Source organism: Mus caroli, chromosome 2 (assembly GCF_900094665.2).
Source record: "Mus caroli chromosome 2, CAROLI_EIJ_v1.1, whole genome shotgun sequence".
NCBI classification, from domain to species: domain Eukaryota; kingdom Metazoa; phylum Chordata; class Mammalia; order Rodentia; family Muridae; genus Mus; species Mus caroli.
The window spans coordinates 105,618,607-105,646,017 of NC_034571.1; the positions used below are offsets into that span (position 1 = coordinate 105,618,607).

Genomic DNA, 27,411 nt, shown 5'->3' on the forward strand with positions numbered 1-27,411 from the left:
AAGTAAAGTAATTTTTCAGAACAAGGAAGAGGCTAAAATGTAAGTTAAAGAAAGATAACGAATCCATAAGTAGTAGCACTAATAACTAGAGATTAATATCATTGACCACTAATGGATATTAGCGAATATGTTAGTTGGGGTTGGGGGGACATGACTGGGAGGGTAACACAGGGTTTTCACAATTGCAACAATGTTCTAGTTTTAATCTCTATTAAAATATACATGCCTATTTTATAGGTACTTGTGTATGTGTGCCTCATAATAGAAAATGGGAAAACTCAGAGTAGATAATAGGCACCAAGACCCAGTGATTCTATGTAGCACAAAAGGACAAATAATAGCCTACAACAACGAATTATCAATTCAAAAAACCTAGAGAAAATGAAAAGTTTTCTAGTACCAGAAGTGATAGTATTTGAGTCCATAGAAATGCCAGTTGCCCTGATTTGATAATATACATTGCATAACTGTGAATGGGCTGGTATTAGAATGTGCCATTTTCTCATGGTGATGACACAGACATGGCTGCTTTTATAGGATTGGAATGAGGGGGCACTTACGGCGTGTTGATTACCAAGCGGTCCCACTGCCCCTTGATGTCATCCTCAGATGGCTGTTCAGTGATATAGAGGCCATCAAACTCCAGCTTCCTGGCAATTTCTTTCTCCCTTTTGAATACCACCAAAGGTACCTACAGGTGACAAGACATTCATTAACTAGAGGTTTGTGTCTAATGAACTTTACCCCAAGACCTGCCACAACCAACCTTCTCATGTAATGGCAGGAATCCTTTATACTGGGATTTGATGTATATTTTAAACATTTTCATGTATGTCTGTGCACCATTTGCATGCTAGTGCTCATGGAGGCCAGAAAAAAAATCCACTGGATCCCCTAAAACTAGTTACAGGTGGTCATGAGCTGCCATGTGGATGCTATGACTCAAACCCAGTTCCTTTGGAAGAGCAGCATGTACTCTTAGCTGCTGAGCCTTGTCTCAAACACCATACTGTGAGGCTGTTCCCAGAGATGTTCAACTGATGAGATACACCCTGACATGTAGGTAGTACCATCCCATGGGGTTTGAGTCCTGAACTGAATAAAAAGGAGAGAGTGAGTGGAGCCCTAGCCTTTTCTGTTTTCTGTGAATGTCATGTGACCAACACCTTTCTGTTGCCACAGCAAGACCTCTTCTCCCTGCTGTATCTTCCCCACCATGGTGGACTGTACCCTCAAACTGTGATCCAAAATAAGACAAGCATCTTTACAGCAACAAGAAAAGTAACTTTTACAATCATGGTCTCAAAATAGAAATGAACACCGAACACACAATTGAATGATTGAAGATTGATGTCCATTCAGTGGTTTCTAAAGTTAACCCAAATGAACCATGCTTCCTGGTTCATGACTTGAACAACTTCCAAACACAACTGTGAATCTGGGCCATCACATGACTTGCTTTAACCAATAGAGTATGCTGAAAGTGACACTGACAATGTGGCATTTCCAAGTCGATTTCTTAAGAGGGGATAGCAGCTTCCACTTCTGTGATCCTTAGGGAAATCATAAGTCATTCATACTACAGAGATTACATAGAGAGGCCATGGGGAGAGAGAGATACTCTGTGTCTACATGGGGAAAGGAGAAGATGAATTCTCACTACTCCAGCTAAGACTCACTTCCTGACTGTTCATCTGCTAAGATGCTAGGCTCAGAAATATCTGCCATTTTCACCTACTAGAGCTCCCAAAAGGCTGCAGACAAAACCCTTTCCCATGGAACAGAGGAATGACTGATTGTGTCCCATCAGTCCTCAGAATCAGAGAGAGAAAATGTTGGTCCTTCAAACCAAGTTGAAGTGGAGTGGCTTGTTACATCTATAACTGAAACAGAAATACATCATTGAGATCCATCTCAGGTCTCAAATGGTTCCAGTCTAATGGAAAGGTACATTTATTTTAAAAAAAAATCCAATAGCAACTCAAAGATCACAAGAAGCTTTCATGGCTAATTTCACTTGTGCCCTAGCCTGGTGACTCAGATACTAAGAGGCACTTGAAGTGCTTCTCCTACAGCAAGAATTAGCTTTGTCTATAGCTCACTTCACAGATTCTCATTCAAAAGCCTCAAGTCGGTGATTGAGATCCTGCAGTTGTAAGCAGCTTGTGGGTGGCAGTACTCATAATGTCCCACCAGCCTTACTCTCCTAGCACCTTAGGAGACTAAGCACTGATGGAACTTAAAAAAAAAAAATGACACTTCTTCCTCAAGGAGTCAGAAAAGAGAGTGTCATATGGTTAGAATGCTCACCTTCAGGCAGTAATAGCCCACCACACAGACCAGAGAGATGATGGTGTGGACAATGGCCAAAGCACGTAGTGTTGGTGCCATATAACCAGTGCTCTCCTGAAGAACAAAGAACACCATCGCTTCTTCCTCCTCATCATCATTGAATGAGTTCCACAGGTTTGCAACATCCTCTGCCTCTTCCTCTAAAGGTTCTTCAGTGACCTGGCCCAAGACACATACCCACCACCATCAGAAGGAGCCTCAGTTACTAGGCTCTTCCTACAGTTTATATTATTAATAGATACATATGCTATCAAGTCCAGCATTACCTTTGGAGTAAATGGGTCCTTTACATAACTTACTGATAAAATCCCCAGTGTTTCTAATAGCTGCAAATAAGAATGAGGTAGAGACAAAAATCTATCTCTTGAAAAGAAAGCAAAAAAAAATTAAATTATGGACCTTTTACTATCTGTAATCCTATGGCGAGAGAGGAGGCAGCAACAGGTCCATGTGGATCACAAGCACCAGTTACGCACATTCCATATTTTCCATTCTTTCTTTCATTCATGGATTCCCCTTCTCTTCCTACAAATGACTCTCTGTTCTACACCCCTCACCCCAAGCTTTTATCCTATAGCTTCAAGTGTCTGCTGGCTGTCTCCACCTACATAGCTGGATTCCCCTCAACCTTAGTATGTTTCAAACTAAGCTACATACACCTTACTATAGATGACCACACTACCACTCTACTTCTATGGGCAACAAAACCTACTAGTTTGTCAAACTGAAGATTTATATAGAGAAAATATTGTTTTGTAACAAATTGAATTGCTAGTTTTGACCAAGAATCAGCAGAAAGTTTGTGTTTGTTTGTATATTTTAAAGCAGTCTGTCAAGATGGGTCTTTAATTTGTTAAAACATAATTCCATGCTGGCATCATGCAAGACCCACTCGCCGGTGTTCAAAGTCTTCCATTATGGTAGGGAACCTCTGTGCCTAATTCTTACTAATTTTTCCTTCATGGTTCCTCATACGTGTCAACATGGATGGATCCTAGTCTTAGCTTATTCCTAAGGAAAGACCTGTATTCACTATTTATTTAAAACGCTCCATAGTTCCTATCATGGCATCTAGCATTACTAAATATGCTCAGTATCTAGAGACAAAATCAAATAGGAATCCAAATAGGACTGTTGAAACAGCCCCCAATTTGCTTTTCTTACATTCTCTGCATTTCTCTACATTTCTCCCATTGCTAAACATTGCACTTTTTTTTTTTTAAAGAAGTCAGTGTCTTAGAAATTTCCTTGAACATTAACTTTTTGCTCCAATTACATGTAAAAGTTTGGTTATCGTTTTCCCCCATGTACGGCATGCTCAGTCTGTTGTATATTTAGCCAACAACCCCTCAATGGAGTATCACCTTATAAAAAAGCAGGATGAAGTTGATAGCGAAGGCTACAAACAGAGCAAGGAACCTCAGGTTGTAGAAATTCCTGGCCAGGTAGTGCTGCAAAGAAAAGCATACACAGGTAGAAGAGCAGTGGTGGGAAGGAGGCCTCCCTTTCTGACACAGGAAGACGTGCCCTAGGGAGAGCCTGACAGGAATCAATGCTTCAGCTGCCACTCTTCCAGGGCAGTGCTGGCCTTGGAAGCACAGGCATGGTTGTTTGAGAAGAAATAGAAATGTTGACTACTTAAAAATGGTTTAAGAGCATGTCAGAGGGAACCTTACTGTGGACCATGTCACAGTAACCCAGACCGCTCAACATGCTATCAGCAGGGGGCCAAGAAGTCCCCTCCCCCTGTACACAGTGCAGCCAGACTGTGGCCCAGAGTTCTTATCTGACTCAGGATCACACCCTTCGCCTACTTTTCAGAATATAACCCTTCTCTGCACTGCTGTCTTCCTTAGGAAACTCAGCCCTTGGAAGATGGACCTTGGTTGCTGGGGAGAATTGGACACTGCCTAGGGGCTTCATTGATGATGCCAGCTAAAGTGTAATCTTGGTTGAGCAACAAGTGGATCTCAGGGGGCAACTTATCAGAAAAATAATTCACATACTATGCTGAGGCTTGCTTGTACCTACAGTAACAATGTTTGAGGCTAGTTGAGTAACATAGCCTAATATAGGAACCTTTTTGTCTTTATCCCAATAGATTGAACAGCTGAAATTTTGGATCAGGATCAGCTGAGTCACCACACAATGTACAATACATTTGCTTGGGGTGGCGTCTAGGTAACCCTCCATTTTCTTCAATACAAGAGAAATAGGAAGAGGAAAAGAATGGGAAAGAGATTGTGGAGGAAGCGTGTCTAAGGAAAAGGAACACAGATAAGTGGCCAGCTCTGACGTCTGCTGGGCCAGCACCTCCAGTAGTAAGGGACGAGGGCTGGCGAGCTCACCAATAACTTGGTCTGATAAATCTCCAGCCCTTTGAAGAAGTTGGCCATAAAGGCTTCTGGCTTCTCAGCCTTCTGACCGCGCCGTCTCGTCTTCTTTACTGTCACGTCTGCCCACAGGTACTCTGCTTGCCCCTCCTCCTTGATTTTGTCTTCCTTTTCTCTGTCTTCCATGCTACAGAGGAGAGGGCTACTCAGTATGTAGAAAAGGCAGGCCCAGCCTGCTCCTTATCAATCCACTCCCTGGGTGTGAAATCTATATTTGATGAGCAGTGACCATTTTGATGATCTGACATGTATATAGGTTATAATATGAGTTTGTGCTATTTTGGAATTAGACTTAACAACTCTCTTAGGATTAGCAATCTTACTTACACCTATAAACTTGGACACGAATTAAATGTGGTGTTTAAAAGAGCAAAACAAAGGCCTGCCATATAATAGGTATTCAATAAACACCACAGATTATCCACCATCAGAATTATATAAGGTTGTTAAATGTGGGTATTTGATAATTGTCTTGTCAATGAAACCTTGATGTACTATTGAAATTATAAAGTTAATAAGTGTATATTAACTTTAATATACTTTAATAAAGTATATATACTTTAATAAGTGTAAGTTAATAAGTGTATATTAAAGTGGAGGCAAAAAAGGAGGAAGAGGAGGAGGAGGAGCAGCAGCAGCAGCCAGGGCTTATAGAATACCTGCATTGATAGAAATCAGGTTTTCTATTTACCATAGCTGTAGAACGGCAGCTGCCGTCAAGTATTAACTACCACAGGTAGCCCACACCACCAGGAACTCACTCAGCCTTCTCAGATTCAGCTTTTCCTTCAGCTTCATGCACTGCTTTCATCTCTGCTGCCTAGATCAAAAATAGCAACCAGTCAAGGGTTCCTCAGAGAAGAAGTCCAGGATGAGTCTTTTCTTTCTGGTTACAAGTCCTAGTGGCTTTGTGGTACCCCCCCCACCCCACCCCACCTCCGATTACTCTTTCTCTCAGGGTTGCAGAATATAAAGTGTCTTGCTGTACATCAAACCTGCTGCTCCTGAGAGATGCCAAATCAGACCTCAAACCTAAAAATTCAGTTGCCTCAACTGAATTGTTTACTCAACTCAAGCAAGACACTTATACTTAAACCTTGGAGTCCCATGGAAGCAAGAGGAAACTAAGACACAGATCACAGATCATTGTCTAATCAGGAACCTTCCTCTATCTGACAAGCTTCTTGCTTGACTCCAATCCCCTTACCAGTGCCCTGGTCCCTCTGGTTCATGAGACTGCACTCAGAATAAAACCATGCTCCCTAGTGAGACCTGCTTATCCTCTAAGGGCCTGGCTTCCTCTCTATCTTTATGTTGTATTACTTATTGCTTTTTATATTCAAGTACTCTGACCTTTCCTCTCTTGGAAAGGAGTCTGAATCCTTCTGTGCACGAGGGACTTTGAGTAGTCTTACCCTCTGTCTGGATCATGAAACCCTGGCTTTCCACATGCCTGTCCTTCTTTAGGATTTGGCTCAGATCATACTTTTTCAGGAGCCTTGCTAGCTGCCCTGTTTATAGCAGATAATAACAAGAATTATATATTCATCCAGAGGTCCTAGATGATTGTACCATGTCCCCTGTAACCCATTAGTTTGTTTATTAAGCTGAACAAGTATCACAATGGTAATTATATTATGTTCTTGTTATCTTTTCCTACTGAGACAAAGTTCCATTAAAGCAAAACTATTGCTTTTCTTATTAACCAGAACATAGTCTGGTGCATGTGGTACCCAGATTAGTTTCTATCCATTTTCAAATGGTTCTGTGACATGAGCCTGCCCAAGAGCAATGCAAAATGAATGATACAGTAGGAATACCTGTGTTGGTACCTCTCTCTGTTATGGTTTATATATGCTTGGCCCAGGGAATGGCACTATTAGAAGGTGTGGCCCTCTTGGAGTAGGTGTGTCACAATAGGTGTGGGCTTTAAGACCCTAATCCTAGCTGCCTTGATCCACTAGAAGCCTTCAGATGTAGATGTAGAATTCTCAGCTCTGCCTGCTCCATGACTGCCTGGATGTTGCCATGCTCCCATCTTGATGATAATGGACTGAACCTCTGAACCTGTAAGCCAGCCCCAATTAAATGTTGTCCTTATAAGACAGTCACAGTATCTGTTTACATCACTAAAACCCTAAGACACTCTCCCTGGCTCTTCACACCTCTCATTTGCCTTTCTGTTTCCCAAAATCTCCTGCCTAGCATTCTTCTGAGTTGCACCAACTTGTCCTGTGTCTGTCTTTTCTATAAAATTACAAGGACAAAAGATTTATTCATTATTACTCAGTTCTCAGACCCCAGAACAGTGGCATGTGCATGTTAATGTTCCAATAAGTGACAATGGAATTTGTGAATGGATGTGGTTTCTGTCTGCAACCTCACTTCTTCCTTTGATGCAAATGGCACCATGAGTTACATGTTACAAGAGAAGGGAACATGTAGAACATCCTGTGGCCAATGACCTCTGAGTTAGCTTTGTCTTATCCATTTGATTTAGTTGACTGCCTCAAATCTCTAATGATAAAAATATTCCAGGCATAATCCAACTCACTGATACAGTAGGCTATCAATAAAGAGCAATTATCATCATCGATATCATATGAAGTTGCTAAGTATTGGTGTTTAGTAACCTTTTCAGCAAATGAAACTCTGATTTATTGGGATTATAAAGTTAATAAGAGAAACAGAACATGTCTACTATAGAGCTCCAGTGAAATGGACTATATCAGAGCTTACAGGATGCATTGAAATACTGCCTCACAAGACAGCTTCTCATGCATTACACTTGCTTTTCTGCGCTTTCATTGAATCACCCTGTGCACCATGGACGCTAACCTAATAAAACATGGAAGCAGGTGAAGGTGTCGGATCATTATGTTCAAACTCCAATGTAGACTAGAAGTCTTCTTGGTGACTAAACACTGAAACGCCCATCTAAGCTCACCACACCTAGTCAATCTGGAATGTCAGCATAATCCTACCAGAACCAGTGTTAATGCAGTGTTAAAACCTGTGCAAACCATGCCAGTGCTGATTGAGACACAGAGTTAGATTCATTTGGGGGTAAGGGCGACAAACTGGAACTAGGCTTACCTGAGCTTTTCTTTTCTTCCGCACAGTACTCTCTAATGTTGGGGGTTCGTCCTTTCCGATAATTTCAGAGAGGTCACCTAATCCCACTTCAGGCCCTTGCTTTAAGCCACCTTCTTTCTTGGAGTGGATTCCAAAGAGGTCTGACATGATGTCTGTATCTCCCGCCTCACCCTTTACAAAGTGGACCAGCTCAGTGGTGACACCTGGCTCGGTCACTTCTGCCCTGTCAGTTTCTATTACATCATCATGGATCCCAAACTGAGTGGGGTCGGGCATGTCACCTAGGATCTTAGTCACTCTGATGTTCTTTGCCCCTTCGACAAGGCCCCCTCCAAACACTGTGTTCCAGAGGATCTGAAAGATTCCTCCTAAGATCGTGAAGAGCAACTGAAAGAGACCCACAAACAGCATCCAGAAGAAGGAGAAGAACACCTTGACCAGTTCCTTTGCACTCATCTTTTTTACATTCCTATATTGTTTCCTGAGGTTCTTCAAGGTTGCCCTCTTCAGAAACTTGGTGACATTTCTCTTTACTGAGACGCAGGCCATGGTAAAAGCAGAGGCAGACTCAAAAGATTTATCTTCCTCCTCCCCCTCAGTTTCTATAGAATAAGCAGAATCTTCATCCTCTTCCTCTTCTTCTTCTGGCCTGTCAGTTGAGTCAGATTCTGAGATCTGAGATGCTAGTTGCATCTCAAAGATTGTATCCTCACAGAAGTTCACAAACAATTCCATCTTCTCTTGCTCCCCGCCTTCATTGACAACATCGAAGATGAACTGTCGCTTAGATTCCTTCACTTGAGGTTTTTCCCACTGAGTTCGACTGGATTCACTGATCTCAAAATAAACACGCTCAATTTTCTTGGCCCCACCCATGATCTCAATTCGACCCAGGTATGGCTCGAAGTAATTTAGCACACTTTCTGCTGGGTCCAACAGACACTTGAGACGGGAATCGTTGGGCATATGTTCAGAGAGATTTGTCAATAACACTGCCACATTGAACCCTATGTCCTTGGCTGGCTCATGGAACCTCTCTACAAAATCCACATAATTAAACATGTCGTTCTCATCAGCCTCTGTACATGAAAGGAGAAAGTCGATCTCTGACTGTGTATATTGCTTTAGACCTTCCATGGCCTTCTGAAATTCTTTTCGAGAGATGATCCCTTTGCCATCTGGGTCATATTCTTTGAAGGTGTCTGAGCTGGTTAAATCTTTAAGTTTCAAGAACATGTCAAAGAATTTCAAGATCATCTCTACATTAGTGGACGATTCTACCAGCGTGTCAACCATCTGCTTTCCGATAGTCCCATTTACCACATTTCCTGTGAGGCAGGTTCAAAAAGACATACAAATATATAAATGAACCCAAGTTATCATGCAACTGGGCAGGCAGCTATTTTTAGAAGACTCATGTGCCAAATTAGCCAGTTTATTTCTGACCATAATGATTCGAAAATAGGAGAGAGCAGCAAGCCATAACAACTACCCCACCAGGAGCCAAGGGACAAGAAACCAGGGCAAGAGGGAAATGGCCACACCATGGCCTTGTTTCTGCCCTGGGGCCTACGAGGTGGTTTTATTATTAGATCTCTGGGAATACATAGGGATACACACCGTCCCTCTGATCCCCTTTGACCTGGGAGGGTGCCCAATTAGATGGCTGGCATACGTACTGGCAGCCAGATGTGTCAAAAAGCAATGGGGAGAGGGAAAGGATAGGGAGGGGCAAAGCTTGGAGGTTTTCCCCAGTTCATTCTGGCTTTCCTATTGGCATCAAATGAGTTGGTTTCAGGCTTTGTCCATCAGACCATGTGCCCCTCACTCATTTTTGTTTTCATTCTGAAAAATTTGTCATTCTACCTGATGTCTTATGACATCAGTGACCTTCGAGAAGGATAATCTGTGTGGTTAGTAAGGTTAGTGCTCAGACCAATTACAGTTGTGTGAATGCCTAGTTATACCAAACAGCCCAACCTTCCAGGAGGGACAGAAGCATCACCACCATGTCCTGAAGGAGATCCAAGAGTTCCTTCAGCAGCTCGATCTGACTGGAATCCTAGAACAGAAACAGGAGATACCCCTGAGCTATCTGATCCCTCAGCAAAGTCCAGGGTAGTGAGCAAGAAGGGCCTTCTCTGGAAAGATCAGGTGAAGGCTGCATCGAGGCAGGAATGAGATCCCTTCTCGATGTGAGTGAAGGTGGCTTAAATCCACTGCCTGGAGTACAGGGATGCTCATCCAAGCACGGCTCCTTCACATTCTGCTCAGTTCAAATGCAGCAGATACACCGATTGTCACTAGACGCTACCTAACAACCCCATACGCTAAAAAACCTTCAGGTACTTCTTAAGTTTATTTCTTGTTCTCTGTACTGGAGAACTACCTATCGTGAGCTCTATGGGAGATGCTGTTGCAATCTAACTAAGGGAGCATTAGATTACCATGTAGCGTCTCCTTTCCTTGAGGATTTGATTACCCCAGTTGTAGCTGGTGGTGATCAGGGGGCCACTGAATCTTTATTTAAGCATGCTATTCCTTTGGATGCTTTTGATGTTCTGTTTGGTTTTAATACAAGCAATACAGGCAGAGTACTGGAAAACTCCCTCTGTGTTGCAAACCCTTCAGCATATACAGGAGTGAGTATGTGAAAGATCTCATCTAAGGGTGAAATTAAAATTAGAGAATTACGCTTGCAAGAAAAAACTGAAGGCAATTAGTTATTTACTTTAGGTTTTTTTTTTTTTTTTTTTTGGAGACAGGGTTTCTCTGTGTAGTCCCAGCTGTCTGTCCTGGAACTCATTCTGTAGAACAGGCTGGCCTTGAATTCAGAGATCTGCCTGTCTCTGCCTCCTGAGTGCTGGGATTGACAGTCTGAGCCACCACCTATCAGTTTGAAGGTAATTTTAAAAAAACTTTTTTCTTCCTCTGGGTCATACTTGTTTTACCAATTCTCTGTTTCTCTTGCCAAAAGCTTTGTCTAGCCATTTAGTTCCCTGGGGAACTTTCCCCTACTTAATGTGTGTCATAGCTCTATTGAAAAAACAACAGCAACAGCAACAACAGCAAACCTGTAGCAGGACGGACTACTAGAGCTGAGAAGAGACCTCAGAGGCCAACCTTCTAACCCTTAATACTTCATAGATGATGAAACCAAAAGCTGGAGTGGGGAGGAACTTTCCCAACATCACTGATGAGGAGGTGGCAGGGTAAGGGCTCTTATCTCCAGAGCCTCTAAACCACACTGTCATGATTGACACAGATATGGACATGTTACTGCCAAATTAGTAGTCCCTTCCAGAACTCCTTTCCCATAAGGCCAGAGTCAAAAGGGGAAAAAAAAATGAAGGGTCAAACAGCACATTCCAAAAGAGAAGAGGCAGGTGTGATAGCCTTGAAATCTTCAGATTTAAATTAATGCTGCAAATGTCCCTCCAATCAGTCTGAAACACATCTTGAAGCGCTCCTACATGTGTTGCCATGGAGAGAGGCGATCACCGACTATAGATGCTACATTTATTTGTTCATAATAAATGTCCTCAGTGGTTCTGATTCATCTTGCCAGAGAGATGGGGAGGTGAGGTAGAGATGGATATGGAGGGGAAGCGGGGGAAGGGCCATTTGTGGATGACAGAGGCATGCAACATTTGGCAGGTGAGACACATTGATGTTTGGTATTCTAAAATGAAAGGACTGTGACCGGGAAGCAAAGGGGAGAAATGCAGTGCTGAGGCACTTACAAAATAATAGGTTGGTGGAACACAAAGAAGGAAGAAGCTGCGTTCATGCAATGCCCCCCCCCCCCGCCACCATGCCCCTGAAGACATACATCTGTTTCCCGGGTTTTTTTGGTTTTTGTTTGTTTTTTGTTTTTTGGTCCTCAGTTTTAAGAATGAGACCTAATCTGTTTGGCTTTCCCAGCCTTTGATTAAACAGCCACACCCACAAGGGGAAGTTGAAAGGAAAGGAAGTTAACCCAACATTTCACTGTAATGGAATGTGTAGAGGAACAGGCCACAGTACCTGAGAAAGCTTCATCTGCATATTAGCAAATACATGGAGGAATCCGACTACTGCATCCCACAGCCTACTGTGAGCCAGGCTTTGCTGGTTCCCGATGCAAGGGCCCTGTAGAGAGGAGACAGCCTGATTCCACATCCTGTCAGCCAGAGCCTGTCCTATCAGGGCATTTGACTGAGGGTAACATGAGAAGGCAGCACCTTTCACACTCATTATTCCATGTTTCAATATTTTCCCCAGTTGCTTTTCATTCTTTCTAATTACAGGACTTTCTTTCTAGGTGAAGAATGAGGGTTTCATTGCCCACTGATTGTCTTTTAGCTCCAGAATGAAGAATATAGTTAATGAAATAGTTAAATACTATGGTTGAAGCAGGTCTGAAGGGCATTCCTCTACATCAGCAGCTTTCAACCTTCTTAATGCTCCAAACTTTTAATACAGTTCCCTATGTTGTAGTGGTCCCCAACTATACAATTATTTCCACTGCTACTTCATAAGTGTAATTTTACTAGTGTCATGAACCATAATGTGAAATATCTGTACTTTCTGATGGCCTTAGGCACCCCCTGTGAAAGGGCCAGTCAACCCCAAACCCTCCCAGGTTGAGAACCCCCACTCTACCCTCTCTTCACCCAGTTCTTTCCCTGGGAGGCCTTTTAAGGAAAACAAGGGTATCAGAGACAATCTATCTGTTGTTTTCAAGCAAAGCTCCAAGTGAGTGCTACAAACTTCTGACTAATCAAAGTTCAAAGTCTCAGTACTAATGGCAGTGATCAGCTACCTCTAGGGTTTTCTTACTAAGTTAAACATTATATATAAATACCAACTCAAATATTTTTTTCTTAAGGCCAAATGTAGATGACTTAGTTTCTAGTTTGCTTTTNTTTNTTTTTTTTTTTTTTTTAAAGATTTATTTATTTATTATATGTAAGTACACTGTAGCTGTCTTCAGACACTCCAGAAGAGGGAGTCAGATCTCGTTACGGATGGTTGTGAGCCACCATGTGGTTGCTGGGATTTGAACTCCTGACCTTCGGAAGAGCAGTCGGGTGCTCTTACCCACTGAGCCATCTCACCAGCCCTAGTTTGCTTTTCTATGATAGTAACCTTCCTATTTAGAGCTGCCCTTCCGTAACTGTCCTTCAAAGTCTTGGGTGTTGGGTGTTTTGTTTTGTTTTAATCTTTTACTCAACCTCCAGATTTCTCCTCAATAAGAAAGATCTGAAAAGGACACATATATTATCCCAAGAATGTAAGAGTCTTAGTAGGATTCCTAAGGGAACGCTGAGAGGAAGAAGTATTACCTACTTTCCCACATCACACAAGCATGTTTAAAAGTTACTGTTCATCTATGTTCAGTTTCTGGTCCCTAGAGGTCCATTTTTCTAGGTAGTGCACTAGTAGCCAATAAATTCATTTCAGCATAAAACTAGTCGTTGAAAGAAACATGTTTACAGAACATGGGCTCAGCTGGTGTGTGGAGCACTCCAGGAGAAATCTGTTTTTGTTCAAAGGTTCTCCTTTGAGAAGTCTGCATCTATCCCTGGGTAGGATACTACTGGCCTTTCCTTAATGGAGTCCTTCTCTTTTTACACTTGATCTTAGCCAAAGGCCAAGAAGCGATAGCCCTTCTCTTTTTATTTTGAGTTTTAATACAGTTTAACTTTGCTACATTAAAAACCCCAATTTTCTAGGTAGGACAATAAGTTTTGTATTTATTTTTATGAGAAAATAAAATCGAAATGAGCTAGTGATACCTCACGATTTGGATGATGAATGAAAATCCAGTTGCCTTCCCTTCTTCCCTTCCTCCCTTCTTCCCTTCCCTTTCTTTTCTTTTTTCTTTTTCTTTTCTTTCTTCAGTACTGGGGATTGAACCTGGGACCTCCTACATACCAGGCAGAAACTCTTGAGCTATAGCCTCAGATATTTTAAAATGATCTTACCCAGCTGGTCTTGTATTCATTTCTACCCCAAGCAGGTCCTGAGCTTAGGATATCGTCTCATCCTCTAGATAATGTTTTTCCCAGAACAAATTTCAACTCCATTATGTAAAGCAAAGAGCCACACTCAGATTATAGAATGGGGAGAGAAGGAAATAACAAGGGATGAAATAAATGCTCTTCTTTTCTTTCCTTGGTTTTTCTTCAGTTGCAGCAAACTGAAGTAATTGTTGAATCATGTCTCATGAAATCTCTCACAATCCTATCTCCATGACTTTTCCAAAAGACCAGTATACTTCCTTCTTTATTTATCCATAGCCAGTATGTATCTGTAATGACACTGTACCCTGGGGTTCAAAAGAGCTTTCTCTTCCATTGAACTCATACATGTGTGCTTTATTTGTTTCATTTATTGCTGTCTGATTCTGAATCTCAGGATGTTGTTCTAGCTATCTCCCATTCCATTTCTCCATGTTTGGTACATAATAGTTATGATTTGAGCCATAATGCAAGTGATTATTTCAAATCTTGTGCAATCATCGCCTATCAAATATTTTTCATCATGTATATGATTTTTTCAATGATACTGAAAGCGCTTTCATAGTAGAGACAATAAATTATATTCTTCCCGGGAACTAAGGAGAGAACACAAGCTAAATGTTTTGTTCAATCAATAAATGAGCAAATATTGTATTCATGAGTTTTCTGGTTATGATAATATAAAAATGAAGTGTCAATTTTGCTTCTAAAAAATCTTGTATCACAGAAGGCTGATATGGCAACTGGGTTATATAGGCAGTTATACCTAAATACATCATCCATCTCTCTTCACAGTAGGTAGACTGTTGTGGGAAATAGAGATTGTTATAGAAAGAGAAAGAAAACTAGAATACTAAGACAGAGATCCACTTTTTATTACTTGAGTTGACTATCTTCTTCCCTAGTAAGAGCTCAAAGATTCTGGATTTTATTGATTATTTGATTTTGTGACAGAGTCTCACCATGTCACCCAGACCAGCTTCAAACTCAACATCATCCCACCTCAGCCTCCAAAGTCCAGGATTGTAGGTATGTGTCACCATAGTAGATTGAATTCTAAGGTTTTGTTTGATTGTTTATACCATTGTTCTATAATTCTATCTCCATACTTACAGAACACCAGATATTGATACTTTATCAAATATTCTAGACTGAAGAATGTTAAGTCGAACCGATTTTTTCTTTTATTATTCATTTAAAGTCAATCTCGAAAGGAAAACTAAAATGTCTCCCCTCCCCACTTTGAGACAGGTTGTCTCTGTGTAACAGAGCCCTAGCTATTTTGGATCATGCTTTGTAGACCAGACTGGCCTTGAACTCACAGAGATCCACTTGCCTTTGCCTTCTGAGTGGTGGGATTAAAGGCGTGTGCCACCATGTCTTCAGGAAAGCAAAATGTAATGAGGTAAAAGAAAATAAAGTGTGACAACACCATGGACAAATCCCAGTTGAGGACCACAGACTGTAGGACCTCAGAGACCACAGGTACCAGTAGTTCCTTTTTCTAGATAAAAAATGTCAGCATTGGGACTGAGTACATAGGCCAATCACTATGTGCATCCAAATACTCCTTAGAGAATATAGAAAACGAGAATGTTGAAAATATTCTATTTGCTATCAATTCTGCATTTATTATTAACACCTACCTGGATGTACTCTGTAAGAGAATTAAAAATTTGCTTGGTGACTGCCAGAGCTTTAGAGAAATTATGCTGTCCAGATTCATCAATGATGTCCTTTCCTGAATAGTACCAATAGAAATCGCTGATTGATTCCTAAAAACAAACAGCAAAGTTTGATATTTCTCTGTCTGAATTCAAGGAGAGTAAACTCAGTGGACAAGAAGGATTCAGAAGAATCCCATATCTCTATGCCTCTGCTAGGACAGGAGCTGGGGACCATGTGAAGATGGACAGAGCTAGTCCTAACACCTGCCTTTCAAACACACATAAGTCTCCAATGGGAAGAACAGATGAGGATGACACTCAGTTTTTAGTACCTGGGAGACTATGATATATAACGTTCAAAGTGAACCATGCCCACCAGAGATAACAGAGATTATCATCCAAATCACCATATTAACAGCAAAGGAATAGCAGCTCAGTGGCAGATGCTGTTTCAAGTAATTTATGAATATCAAACCTCTCAATATTTATTACCACTCGGTGAGGCAAGTGCTACCCATCGTATAGACAAGAGAACTGCACCGTAGGGAACTTAAGTAGATTATTCCTGATTCCCAGAACATGATAAAACCAGGGGGAGAAAGCTGTTACAAAAAAAGTCAGGTGAGTTCTCAACACCAACAATGTGAAAACATCAACTTCTTCTTACCATAAACAAGTTTTTCTCGTAAAACTATACTCCTTAGTCATAAGTCATTTGATTATTCTTTCTTGGCTATTGAGGCTGGATGTTCACTGACAACACTAACATCAACCAGTATTTATAATACACTTTCATAGCTAAGGTCCTCTCTCTTTCTTTGAATGCATGTTTTAGGAATTAAAAATTCCCTTAGGTGTGAAAAAACAGATTGCAACTCCTCCTTTGAGAGTCAGATGATACAGACGCTTTTTTGTTCAATGTAGACCTAATGCATATGTTTTCAACTTAACCATGGTATTGAACTGGCATAGATTCAGTTGAAATTGTACTTGAAATTCTGAGTATTATTTTCTCAACTAGCAACTTATGGTATGATGCTCTCTCATAATGCTAGGCAGGAGCCATGAACCATAGTTCAGAGTAAGCCACACAATCTTAAGAATAAACCACCAAAATGCTATAGTGCAGTGGTTCTCAACCTTCCTAATGCTGTGACACTTTTATACAGTTCTTCATGTTTTGGTGACCCCCAGACATAAAGTTGTTTTCTTTGTTACTTCATAACTGTAACTTTGCTATTGCTATGAGTCATAATGCAAATATCTATTTCCAATGGTCTTAGATAATTAGAAAGGGTCATTTGACCCCCCAAAAGTTTGCAACCCACAGGTTGAGAACCACTACATAGTGTATCATCTCATTTAGCAATGACATTCGGTAGCTAGGTGTATGAAATTCTTCTTTAGCGTATGGTTGGTTTATCAGGATATAAGCCCATTGAGGAGCATTTGTATCCTGGGTCTCCATGGATCTGCATAGCCATTGTGAACTTGTATAACTGTAGATGAAACACGCCATTGCCTAAGGCCCCCCAACTCACCTGCAGACGCAGAAGGTAATCCACAGTGCTAATGATGATGTTCACAGTAGTGGTGTTGCCCATCTGAGTCCTCAGGAAGTTCTGAAAGTCTGAGAGCACCAGTTCTGAGTCAGAACCTAGGCTCACTACACCAAAGGGAGCCAGGCATGCCTCTTAGAAGGCATGAGCTTAGAAGTAGCATACTATGTGGCTCAAGTTCTACACAGATAATGTATTTGGAGCCTTGCAGATCCTCCTCTCCTCTATGCCCTGCCAACCTGGTGACATCTAAAACAAGATGAGACCCAATAGGTGATGTGAAAGGGCTCATGATTCCAGGGGTGGTTTAGCCTTGGTAACACTAAACAATAGCAGCCATAAGTCTAATGGTCACTTTATAGAGTCTCTCTTGTTGAGGACTAGATGAACTGGTAATCTTGGATGGTGTGGTGGTTTGAATGAGAATGACCCTCAATAGAATGGCTCATATGTTTGAATGGTTGATGTCCAGTTAGTGGAACTGTTTGGGAAGGATTAGAGGGTGTGGCCTTGTTGAAGGAGGTGTGCCTCTGGGAGTGAGCTTTGAAGTTTAAAAAAACCCATGCCAGGCCCAGTTTTATTCTGTCTTTTCCTGCTGTGTTTGGATCAGGATGTAAAGCTCTCAACTACTGCTCCAGCATCATGCCTGGCTGCTTCTCACCATGATGATCATGGACCAACCCTCTAAAATTATAAGCAAGTCCCCAAATAAGAGTTGCCTTGGTCATGGTATCTCTTTGCATCAATAGAACAGTAACTAAACCAGAAAGCAACTAGTTGAATCAAGTGGACTCCACCAAAATCAATGAGAGTTGTGCATACAAATGCTGTTTTCCCTTGACAAGTCAGTCCATACCACTCACCACTGTTATGTCCTTCACAAAGCAACTGTAGGAATCTAAAGAGATCTTGTGTGAATTCATCATTCTGGAGTACCTTTTCACCTTGAAAACATAATATATACATCAGCATTTGCTTGGCTTCTCAACAAGGTACATCTCAAATGACTCCAAAAATGACAATAGGGTTTGGAGATGTACCTTTGGATTAATGTTGATAAAATCAGTTAATTGGGAGCCAAGAGCTGCAGAGTACACAGCCCCAACAGTAAACTGTTTAGCCCCAAAACACATCTGTAATGAGAACAACTAGGACAATGGCAGCCAGCCCATAATAACCCATGCTTTACAGATGGAAGAGACTTCTTTAATTAAGCATCAAACTGCTGGGTTAGACTTGACATGCAGCCACCCAACCTAAGATGTGTTTGTACCGAGGCCATTAAATCTATTCTCTTAAGATTTACACACATGATAGGAACTAGGGGAAGAGACTCACACTTACCACGCTCACGAACAATGACTGGAAATAAGAGGAAAAAGAGAAAGTACAAAGTAAGAAACCCATAAATACTATATCAAACTTTCTTCAAATACATCTAACTCCATGAACGCATCCATCTTGGATGCTGGCCTTAGCAAAACTGCATAGAGAAATGGTTTTTGCTCAATAAGAGCAAATGTTTGCAGATAAAGGAAACAGCATGCAAAGGCTCTGATTAGAAAGAGTTGACATTTCAATCAGGAAGAGAATGACCTTGGCATCCATTAGTTACTTACGTGTCCCTTCTTCTGTAACCATCCCCAGGCCTTCAGCTTTATTCTGTCTCTCAAATGCATTCAAATCAAGGACACTTTTAAGGACAAAAGAAAACAAGGTTCAGGGCTAACTGGTTATGCTGGGAAAATAGATTTCTAATTTCAATGTATCTACTAAGAATATTTTGTCTCATTATCATTAGTAGACCAATACCTAGCAGCTTGGTTAAAAGCCTGACGGTCCCTTGGGTTTGTGCCAAGCACTGTAGTTAACAGATGTGATAGCTCATGGTCCTTGTTACATGTATAGAGAGGTGGTGATCACTGTTCAGTTTGAATCCATTCTTATGAATAAAGACTCAGAAAGCCTTCCCAAATTAGGAAGACACGAGTTCTTTCTGAAATTTCATAAACTGCACCCAATGCTCACCTCCTGTCTTTACTTTCTCTAAAGATCTCAGAGAATTGGAGGAGAGAGCTAGAAACTCTGAAGATTTCAGAGACCACACCCTTTTATGGTTCGGAGACCACACCCTTTTATGGTTCCTGCTTTGTTCAAAAGCCAGTTGAGATTAAGCCTTCTGTGCAATGGTGTCCCTAAACTCACACACAAAAAAATGGCATTTGTTTGTCCCCGTTTTCTCCTACTTCCTGGCTATAGTCAAGTTTTGCTGAAGCAGCAAGGCCCAGCACTACCCTGAGCCTGGGAACGATATCACTGTAGGATCAGATTACTTTAAAGGAAAGCTCCTTCTGTTTTCTTAACAGTTTAGTTTTTCTCGGATCTGAAAAGTGTCCTGGAGCGTAAAGTTTTATGAAGGTATTGCTCTTAGGGAGGTGTATGGCTGAGCCCATGAAGACTCGAGACATTAATTAGCTTCAATTCTGCTGCTGTTCAGAGGAGATGTTGTAAGACTAGAAAGACGTTGGCACTCTTTTCCTTTCTTTTGCGGGAGTCATGACTTGAGAATTTTAAACAGAAAACAGTGAAATTTCTATTCCTACCTTTGTTGTTTCACTTTACAGGTTTTAAAAAATATATTTATTTTTGTGTATAAGTGTTTTCCTGCATGTTTGTTTATGTACCATGTACATACCTAGTACCCATGTGAGTCAGACGAGGGTATGGGATCTCCTAAAACTTTAGTTATAGATAGTTTTAACTGACCCTGGGAAATTGAACCTGGGCACTCTGCAGAATGTCCAAGGCCCTTCATCCCTCTCTCCTGACATTCTCTTCAGGTCCTAGCTTTGTAGTTTTTCCAATCCCAGGTTATGCTATATAAAACGGGTTTGCTGGAAATCTCCAAATTATCTTGCTGTTTTGCTATTTGGATTTTGCTGTGCTGGGTTGGGAGACGGGGAGGGTGGGGGCTAACCTAGGAAAGGACATTTGGACCCTGTTGCTTTGAAGCTTTGAGTTTGAATTGGTTCCATACATGTCCAAGTCTCATTTCAACCCCTAAAAACCCATGTTGAATGTTTTAATTTTCCAGCTGCTTAAGTATTTTACAAATATGTGTTATTTGTATAGTAATCAAACCCATTAAAGTGTCTTAAAACTTCTGCGAGAAGTCATCCTGCAATTAAGTTACATCACTTGTCCCTCTGTGCTATCATTATAAATGAATTATAAACAAATTTAGCAGTCTCACGTGCTGTAACATATTGAGAGAACTCTTAGATACTTAGTGGAAGTTTTATGAGTAATGTAGAACCCAGTTTTCTTGATTTTGTAAACCCTGAGTCCACAGGTGTTATTTATTTCATGCTTAATGAGTCAGGTGTAGCAATAGTACATTCTCTTTTCCTGAGAGAGACAATGAACTAATAGGCCATTAGAGAAAAAAAAAAAAATAGAGCTAAGAGCAAGAGATTATGCTGCAGCACGGATTGTACCCAATCAAATAAGGTTGGCAAGATTATAAAGTCTGCTGAAGGATGTTTGTCCTCTAAATTTTCAAATGGTAGCCATCATGCTCTATCTTAGCTCTTGATACTTGGAGGCAAATGAGCTAAGTAATTGCAACTTTGGTTTCTTTTAGAATGAGTTTCAGACAATTCACAATACATAGAAAGTTTAGAGAAGGACACTTTTCTTAGAATGTTGGCTCCTTTAAAAATGAGCTAGCATGGTGGCCTTGCAACTTTTGGATACTTATTCAAAAGTTGGTTCAACCATGATTGATAGCTTATACAATTAGGTAAGACCAACTAATAATTCAATGCTTTGCTATTTAGAGTATATTAAAATTTTGTTCCCATGCCAGGGTGGACCTCTGTCAAAATATGTGCTTACCAAATACCCATTCAACCTCAAAGGACTGTTAGAGGAAAAGTTTACAAGTTGTTTTGTGGGTTTAAAGAAAAACAGTTATCACTAAGAGTGATGTATCCCCCATCTTTGCCCTTATTTATTTGGTTTCACTTTTGGGGATATCCATGTTCAAAGAAAAACTTATAGTATATATATTGAGCATAGGAAACAACCTAACATAAGGAAGGAAGGGAGGAAGGAAAGAAAGAAGGAAGGCAAGAAAGAAGGAAGGAGGAAAGGAGGGAGGGAGGGAAGGAGGGAAGGAAGGAGGAAGGAAAGAAGGAAGGAAGGGGGAAAGGAGGGAAGGAAGAAAAGAGGGAAGAAGGGAGGGAAGGAGGGAGAGAAGGAAGAAAGGAGGGAGGGAAAGAAGGAGAGAGAGGGAGAAAGAAGAAGGGAAGAGAAGAAAGGGAAGAGGAAAGGAGGGTAGGATAAGGGAAGGGAGGAAGGGACTGATAGACCACAGGATGTTTGTGGCTAAGGAAGATTGATGTTTCTTCTCTTAATTTTTTTTTAAAGATTTATTTATTTTATGTCTATGAGTACACTGTAGTTGTCTTCAGACTGCCAGAAGAGGGCATCAGATCTCATTACAGATGGCTGTGAGCCATCATGTAGTTGTTGGGATTTGAACTCAGGACCTTTGGAAGAGCAGTCAGTGCTCTTAACCACTGAGCCATCTCTCCAGCCCCCATCATAATGTTTTTTTAATCTAATCCTGAATGCTAGGGAACTATGTCCACTTCCTTGGATTTGAAGGTAGATGACCGCTGAATCTTCTCCACAAATCTATGGTAATCTGGCTGATTCTGTATACGTCCATCTGTCCTCCCTCTTTCTCTTGAATTGTGAAGTTTTAAGAATGATGAGTAGTTTCTCCATATTTACCTGCAGGACTGCATAAGACCAGAAAGGCTTTGAAAGAATCCAGCATCTTTTTTCTCCTTTAAGTAATCTAGCATTTTCTGCAAAGGAAACACAGTTTAGAGGGAAGCAATGAAAACAGTCACAACTGATGCTCTTCCTAATTCCAATGGAGAAATGGCAAATGCCGTGCCACAGAAGCATACAAAAGCAGACTCTTGGGGAAATATCAGAAGAACTGGTATAGTCAAGAAAATAGAACCTCTATCCCCAAGGCTTAGCGAGCATGTCAGAAGAGGCTAAAAGATTGCAAGAGCAAGAGGATCAGGATGTCAGCTGAGAGACCGTCTCCTCTCTATAGTACAGGGAAGCAGGTACCCAGGGTATCTCAACAATGGGTCACCCAAGTAAGGCCTGGACAACACCACCACCAGATGACATGCCAATCTGGTTCAGGGAAACCTCAGAAGGCCTCATTCCTAGAAGAAAATTAATGACCTCGGGCATTACTGAAGGAGAATCGATCTTTCCCCAGGATGAGTCCATTGATAGGTTATCCAATACTAAGTGGCCAGCTCTAAAAACATACTTTTGAGCCATACTAAATGGATTCAGAAGGTTATATTTATATGCTTATATGAATGCATACATGTAACAACAATAATTAAAGAAAATATATGCATAATTCAGGCCATCTACTTGGGGAGTCAGAGTCTATTGTACTAAGGCTCATTAGTGTCACCATTTCAGCAGTGTATAGTAAACTGTGGACATTTGTGGTTTTATTGTTATCAGTTCTAATTCAGATACTGACTGACTAGCAGCTATCAATACTGACTGTCTCATTTAATACTCACTGGAGACTTGGGTATTTTATTTTGTACTCTGAGAAATTAAATACAGGGTCAGCAAGTGCTTTGTCACTGAGCTATATCTCTGAACATTAATTTTATGAGACAGAAGTTCCCTCACTACATAGCCCATGCTTGCCATGAACTCAAAATCTCTCAGCCTGATCTTCTCAAATACTTTACTTGTATTGCCTCCTGTAATAACTTCAGCCTTTACAGCAGAATCAGGCATTGTTTTACAGCTATTAGCAAATAACTGTTTAATGAATAAAGCATAATTAAATGAATAGCAGGTTGTGAATTACTGTGTTTTCTCATGGTAAAGCAGTTCACAGGTTAAAGTGCTGAAATAAATGCCAGAGGCTTCAGAAACATCCTCTGAGTATTTGCAATTCTGTAGAAACTCTGAGGGAAAATCCAACGTTTTGTTCCTTTAATCCACTGCTTTAAAACCTCTTTGTTAAATACAAACTTGCATGTAGACTCCTGGCTATTGTTGTTATCTGTGTTCCCAGCTACTTTGATATAATTGGCCACTAAGGACAAACACCAGCCAAGCAACGGAGGGTAGCCTTCTCAGGGCAAATGAAACCTCATCATGAGCACTGTCAAGTAGAAGTACCCCAGGATCTCTTCACCATCTCCCTTGATGCTGAATTACCTGTTGCACACCAGCATTGCCTCCGTTCAGAATGGCAATCCCCAGCTTCAGTGTCTCAACCACCATGGGGCTCATCTCACCTGCCAGGGTGAAGATTTGATTAAGTTACCACCGAGAGAGGTGGCACATCGTACCTACTGGGCCTTCTCCAGTCTTGCTAGTGTGACTTTAGGTCAGGGAGTGCTAGCCCTGTGGCAGCTACCTAGGGTCTACCTAGAAACAGTCACCTTTGCTGGCACTTATCATCTGAAGGACCATCTCTGCAGCACCACGCTCGTGCAGCCTTGCTTGTTGATACAGTGTTTTTTGCTTCTCCATCTCCTTCTCCTAGGAAAAGAAGTCATATGGAAAGATTTGCTCTCAGCCCCTTCCCTGTACTCAGCTGTACCGCCTGCTCACGTTCCCCTTGAGTAAATGCAATGTGGTGAAGTAAGCTGAGAGTGAATCTTTAGGAGCCCAGGAAAGGCAATGCATATCATTCTGGATAAAGCAAACCTCTACATGTTATTTCCAGATACAATCTACCTTCCTCAAAGGATATACCCATGATTCCCTCACCCTTGAATGATGGGTTTTCCACTCTTTATGTTGATAGGTAACATAGTGTTTTCACCTTTGATATTACAAAGAAACCTATGATTATTATTAATTTTTTAACAGTAAAGTGCAGATAAAGGATATTTATTCAATGTGGCCATATTGGGAAGAGGAACAAAAAGATCTAGTGAGTCTTCTCAGTCTTAGTCTTCAGGGTCCTAGCATCAGGCTAACTAAGCCATGCATGTCAAGGTCTGGACAGTCCATTGTTGTTGTCTCAGCTCCGGTCTCTCCTGCAAGGTCACCTGACAAGCTCTAAGTCTCTCTCTCCTGGAGACGAGTTCCTCCTTGCCTGCCTCCAGGGCTCTAGTTTTTCCATCTCCAGCATGAGATTCCTTGGAATCTAAGATTTAAGTGTTATTTCCAATATTCTGTTATACAGGAAACAAGTTTGCTGGCCACTTGAATAAATTTGTCTGAATGTAAGAACTGTCCCTGCGCTGGGCGTGGTGGCACATGCCTTTAATCCCAGCACTCGGGAGGCAGAGGCAGGCGGATTTCTAAGTTCGAGGCCAGCCTGGTCTACAAAGTGAGTTCCAGGACAGCCAGGGCTACACAGAGAAACCCTGTCTCAAAAAACAAAAACAAAAACAAACAAACAAAAAGAACTGCCCCTGCATTTGGACGCAGCTATGCTCTGCCATGGCTGGTCACCAGAACTGTAACCACTTGCATTCACTTTATTTTATTTTTGGGTGCTCTGCCTATCAAAGAGCACAGGAACCTAAAATTGTGCAATTTTAGGAGTTTTGAGCTTCTGTACTGCCTTGAAATAAAACTACTATCAACCTGCATTTATAGACGAGTGTGGACGATTGCAGTGTCCTTGATTTTTCATTGTTGCTTGTCAGTCACACAGGCAGATGGCAGAGCCATGGCTAGACTTGCTGCTTCAGACACATCAGCAGAACAGTGAGTCTCGTAAGCAAATGGTAGTCACCATTCTGAAGCCCCAACCAATAGGCCAGAAAGGGCCCTGGTTCTAATCTTTATCAAAACTCACTTCAAAGGTTTTTTCCTTGTCTTCCTCTTCTTCTTCATCTTCACCACTCTGACAGCTCTGGGTTCCATGGGGCAGGGAAAGGAGGAGACAGAAAACCAAGTTATAGGGGAATCTGATGGGCACAACTCGTCTACAATGTTTTGCAAGGGCAGTGGCCAGGCTATTATTCACAGACTCCTCGGGACCTCAGCACCTTGTAAAATGAGGAACATTTTGATCATTGCATGGGAACATTCTACTTTAAATGCCATTTCTGCAGTTACCAAGGGGTTAAGGAACAAGACAGAACAGGGAGCTCACTTATCCAATGTGACCTGTTTTAAGCACAGACATGAATTCCCTTCTCTGAAAAAGTTCTGATGTAGACGAGAACCAAGGAATGCAAGGAGTTGTCCTTTTAAGATAAATACCAGGGCCATGATAGTAAGACTGGGCTACCGAAGATGTAAGCCGTAAGTTGACTCTGTGTACTGGGGCCGTGATATAAAACAGAACAAAGAAATACCAGTTCCCTGTTTGTCACCATATTCTGTCTTCCTGAACGCCTTTCTATCTGAGGACAGTTGCCTATGTATATTCAGTATGCCAGAGTTTGTCAAACTCCTGGTGGCAATTTCTCCAGTTACTGTGGCTTCTCAAGGACATTGGAACCCCTTTTCTAGGGTCCAGCATGTTTCCTTTGTCTGCACATGGACTGAAGAACCTGACTTCTCCTGACCAAAGAAGATGCAGATAGTCTGTGTACCTAAGCCCATCTCTTCAGCATTAGAACTGTCCCATGAATCCAGCCACCAGCAGTCTCAACGTGTGTCACACTTACGGTGCGTGAGCTGTGTGACGCCTAGAACCTGTCATGGACAAGCGCCAGCCTCGCTGCTCACATGACAATTTTACGAGTCCAAAGAGGTCTAAAGAAAGACTGTGACAGAGTGCTTGAAACCCAGGAGTACCTTGGCCATCATGCTGGAATAGGAAGTATACAATGGATCATCTTCCAATTTGCTGGAAGTAACAGAGAAAATATTTAGCGAGCTATTTTTGGAGTCAACAACACAACAAAAAACCACCAAAAAACCATTCCAAGTTAAATGTACCAGTGAACTAATCAGATGGTTTGACTCAGAAAAGGCTGAGTCGGTATTGACTTGACATGGAATTTTAAAGTCAGAATTTTAAGCTGTTTATCCTTTTATCCATCTTCTATTATGATGAGAAGCCTGTCCTCTATATGTCTCCTGGTGGCCATGAAGAGAGGCTCTCAGGTCTGAAATTCCCCATACTCTTTGCTGATCACTATGACTGAGCACCATCCCTGGCCTGGGGGAAGAGCCCCAGAGTGATGCTCACCTCCTCTCTGTGAGCGCGTTGCGACTAAAATGCAGAATGATCTGGTGAAGTGGGTCAGGTTGCCTCTCTGTCTCCTCTTCTTCCTCATCCTCAACCCTGGGAGATTTCTACACAGAGTAACACAGACAGATTTTAGGCACAGATTCCAGCAGGCACCACACAGCTGCATGCGAACCAAGAGAAGGCAAAGTGCAAGGCACAGAGAGGCATCAGACTGGAGGCAGAGAGCAAGCTCTCCACCAGAGGCTTACTTCAAGGACTCCTAAGGATGTAAGGTTGGTACAGACAGACGAATTCCCCCCAGCCAATCAAAGACACATTCCAATTTTAAATGAACTGAAATAAAATAAAGCGAATGGCTGACCACAGAAAATGAACTACAAAACTCCCATGCAAGTTGTGAGCACCCCAGTTCAGAAGGGAAACCTCACTGTCACTTTTGAAACTGAGCTCCTCTAGATAATACATGGAACTTCTTCCGAAGAATAGGCTAGAGATGGAGGTGTGGCAAAAGTCACAAATCTCTGGGACTTATGTGGGGACCAGTTGTATTATTCTAGATTTTAAAAAATGGCCTCAGGCTAAAATTTGCATTGTTGTGCAAAGCTGCTATTTAGGAGTCACTTCTCTTGTTTTTATAGGAAGGAGGCCAGCAGCTGATGTTAGTGACAACAGTAACATTTTGTGTCACAGCCCTTCAGTGGGGGTACGGGAGTAAAGGCGGGAAAGGTGGGGGTTGGGGGACGGTACTTGGTGTGAGATCTGCACAGGCTGTGTGAATGGTTGGCAGCCTAGAGCCTGCCTGTGCTCCCTGCCAGCTTCACCCCAATCAGAGAAGTGGGAAAACAAGGATGGAGCCTTTCTTACCAACAGGGCTATGTGGGGAAAGTAAGGGACATAGAAACAAAGGGAAGGAAAATGGGGAAGAGGGGTTTAAAAGAAAAAAGGGAGGGAGGAGGCAAAGATACAGGATGATAGGGGAAGACAGAGAGAGAAAGACAGGAAGAAAAGAATGGATGAAAAACAGTACGGGATTAGCACAGAGAGCAAATGAGAAACTGGAGTGGGGAGGAGGAAAGAGAGCCATACACTGGCCTGGCCAGA

The 27,411-nt window shown here is 41.7% G+C and overlaps 1 protein-coding gene across 2 annotated transcripts in view; it reads right to left on the reverse strand.

Moving 5' to 3' along the window:
* Ryr3 (ryanodine receptor 3) overlaps positions 1-27,411 on the reverse strand; it is a 542,105-nt gene that overhangs the window by 12,595 nt on the left and 502,099 nt on the right. For both annotated transcript variants that reach the window (XM_029469442.1, XM_021156945.2), the window contains 19 exons: positions 26,308-26,414; positions 25,911-25,962; positions 24,961-25,017; positions 23,588-23,687; positions 23,361-23,440; positions 21,873-21,949; positions 18,692-18,765; positions 18,417-18,434; positions 17,936-18,016; positions 17,055-17,143; positions 15,493-15,621; positions 11,868-11,972; positions 9,822-9,903; positions 7,842-9,169; positions 5,507-5,565; positions 4,701-4,872; positions 3,717-3,803; positions 2,311-2,511; positions 561-691 (listed from right to left, as the gene is read on the reverse strand). In XM_029469442.1, coding sequence (XP_029325302.1) covers positions 561-691; positions 2,311-2,511; positions 3,717-3,803; positions 4,701-4,872; positions 5,507-5,565; positions 7,842-9,169; positions 9,822-9,903; positions 11,868-11,972; positions 15,493-15,621; positions 17,055-17,143; positions 17,936-18,016; positions 18,417-18,434; positions 18,692-18,765; positions 21,873-21,949; positions 23,361-23,440; positions 23,588-23,687; positions 24,961-25,017; positions 25,911-25,962; positions 26,308-26,414 — 3,029 coding nt within the window. The remainder of the gene's footprint in view (positions 1-560; positions 692-2,310; positions 2,512-3,716; positions 3,804-4,700; positions 4,873-5,506; positions 5,566-7,841; positions 9,170-9,821; positions 9,904-11,867; positions 11,973-15,492; positions 15,622-17,054; positions 17,144-17,935; positions 18,017-18,416; positions 18,435-18,691; positions 18,766-21,872; positions 21,950-23,360; positions 23,441-23,587; positions 23,688-24,960; positions 25,018-25,910; positions 25,963-26,307; positions 26,415-27,411) is intronic.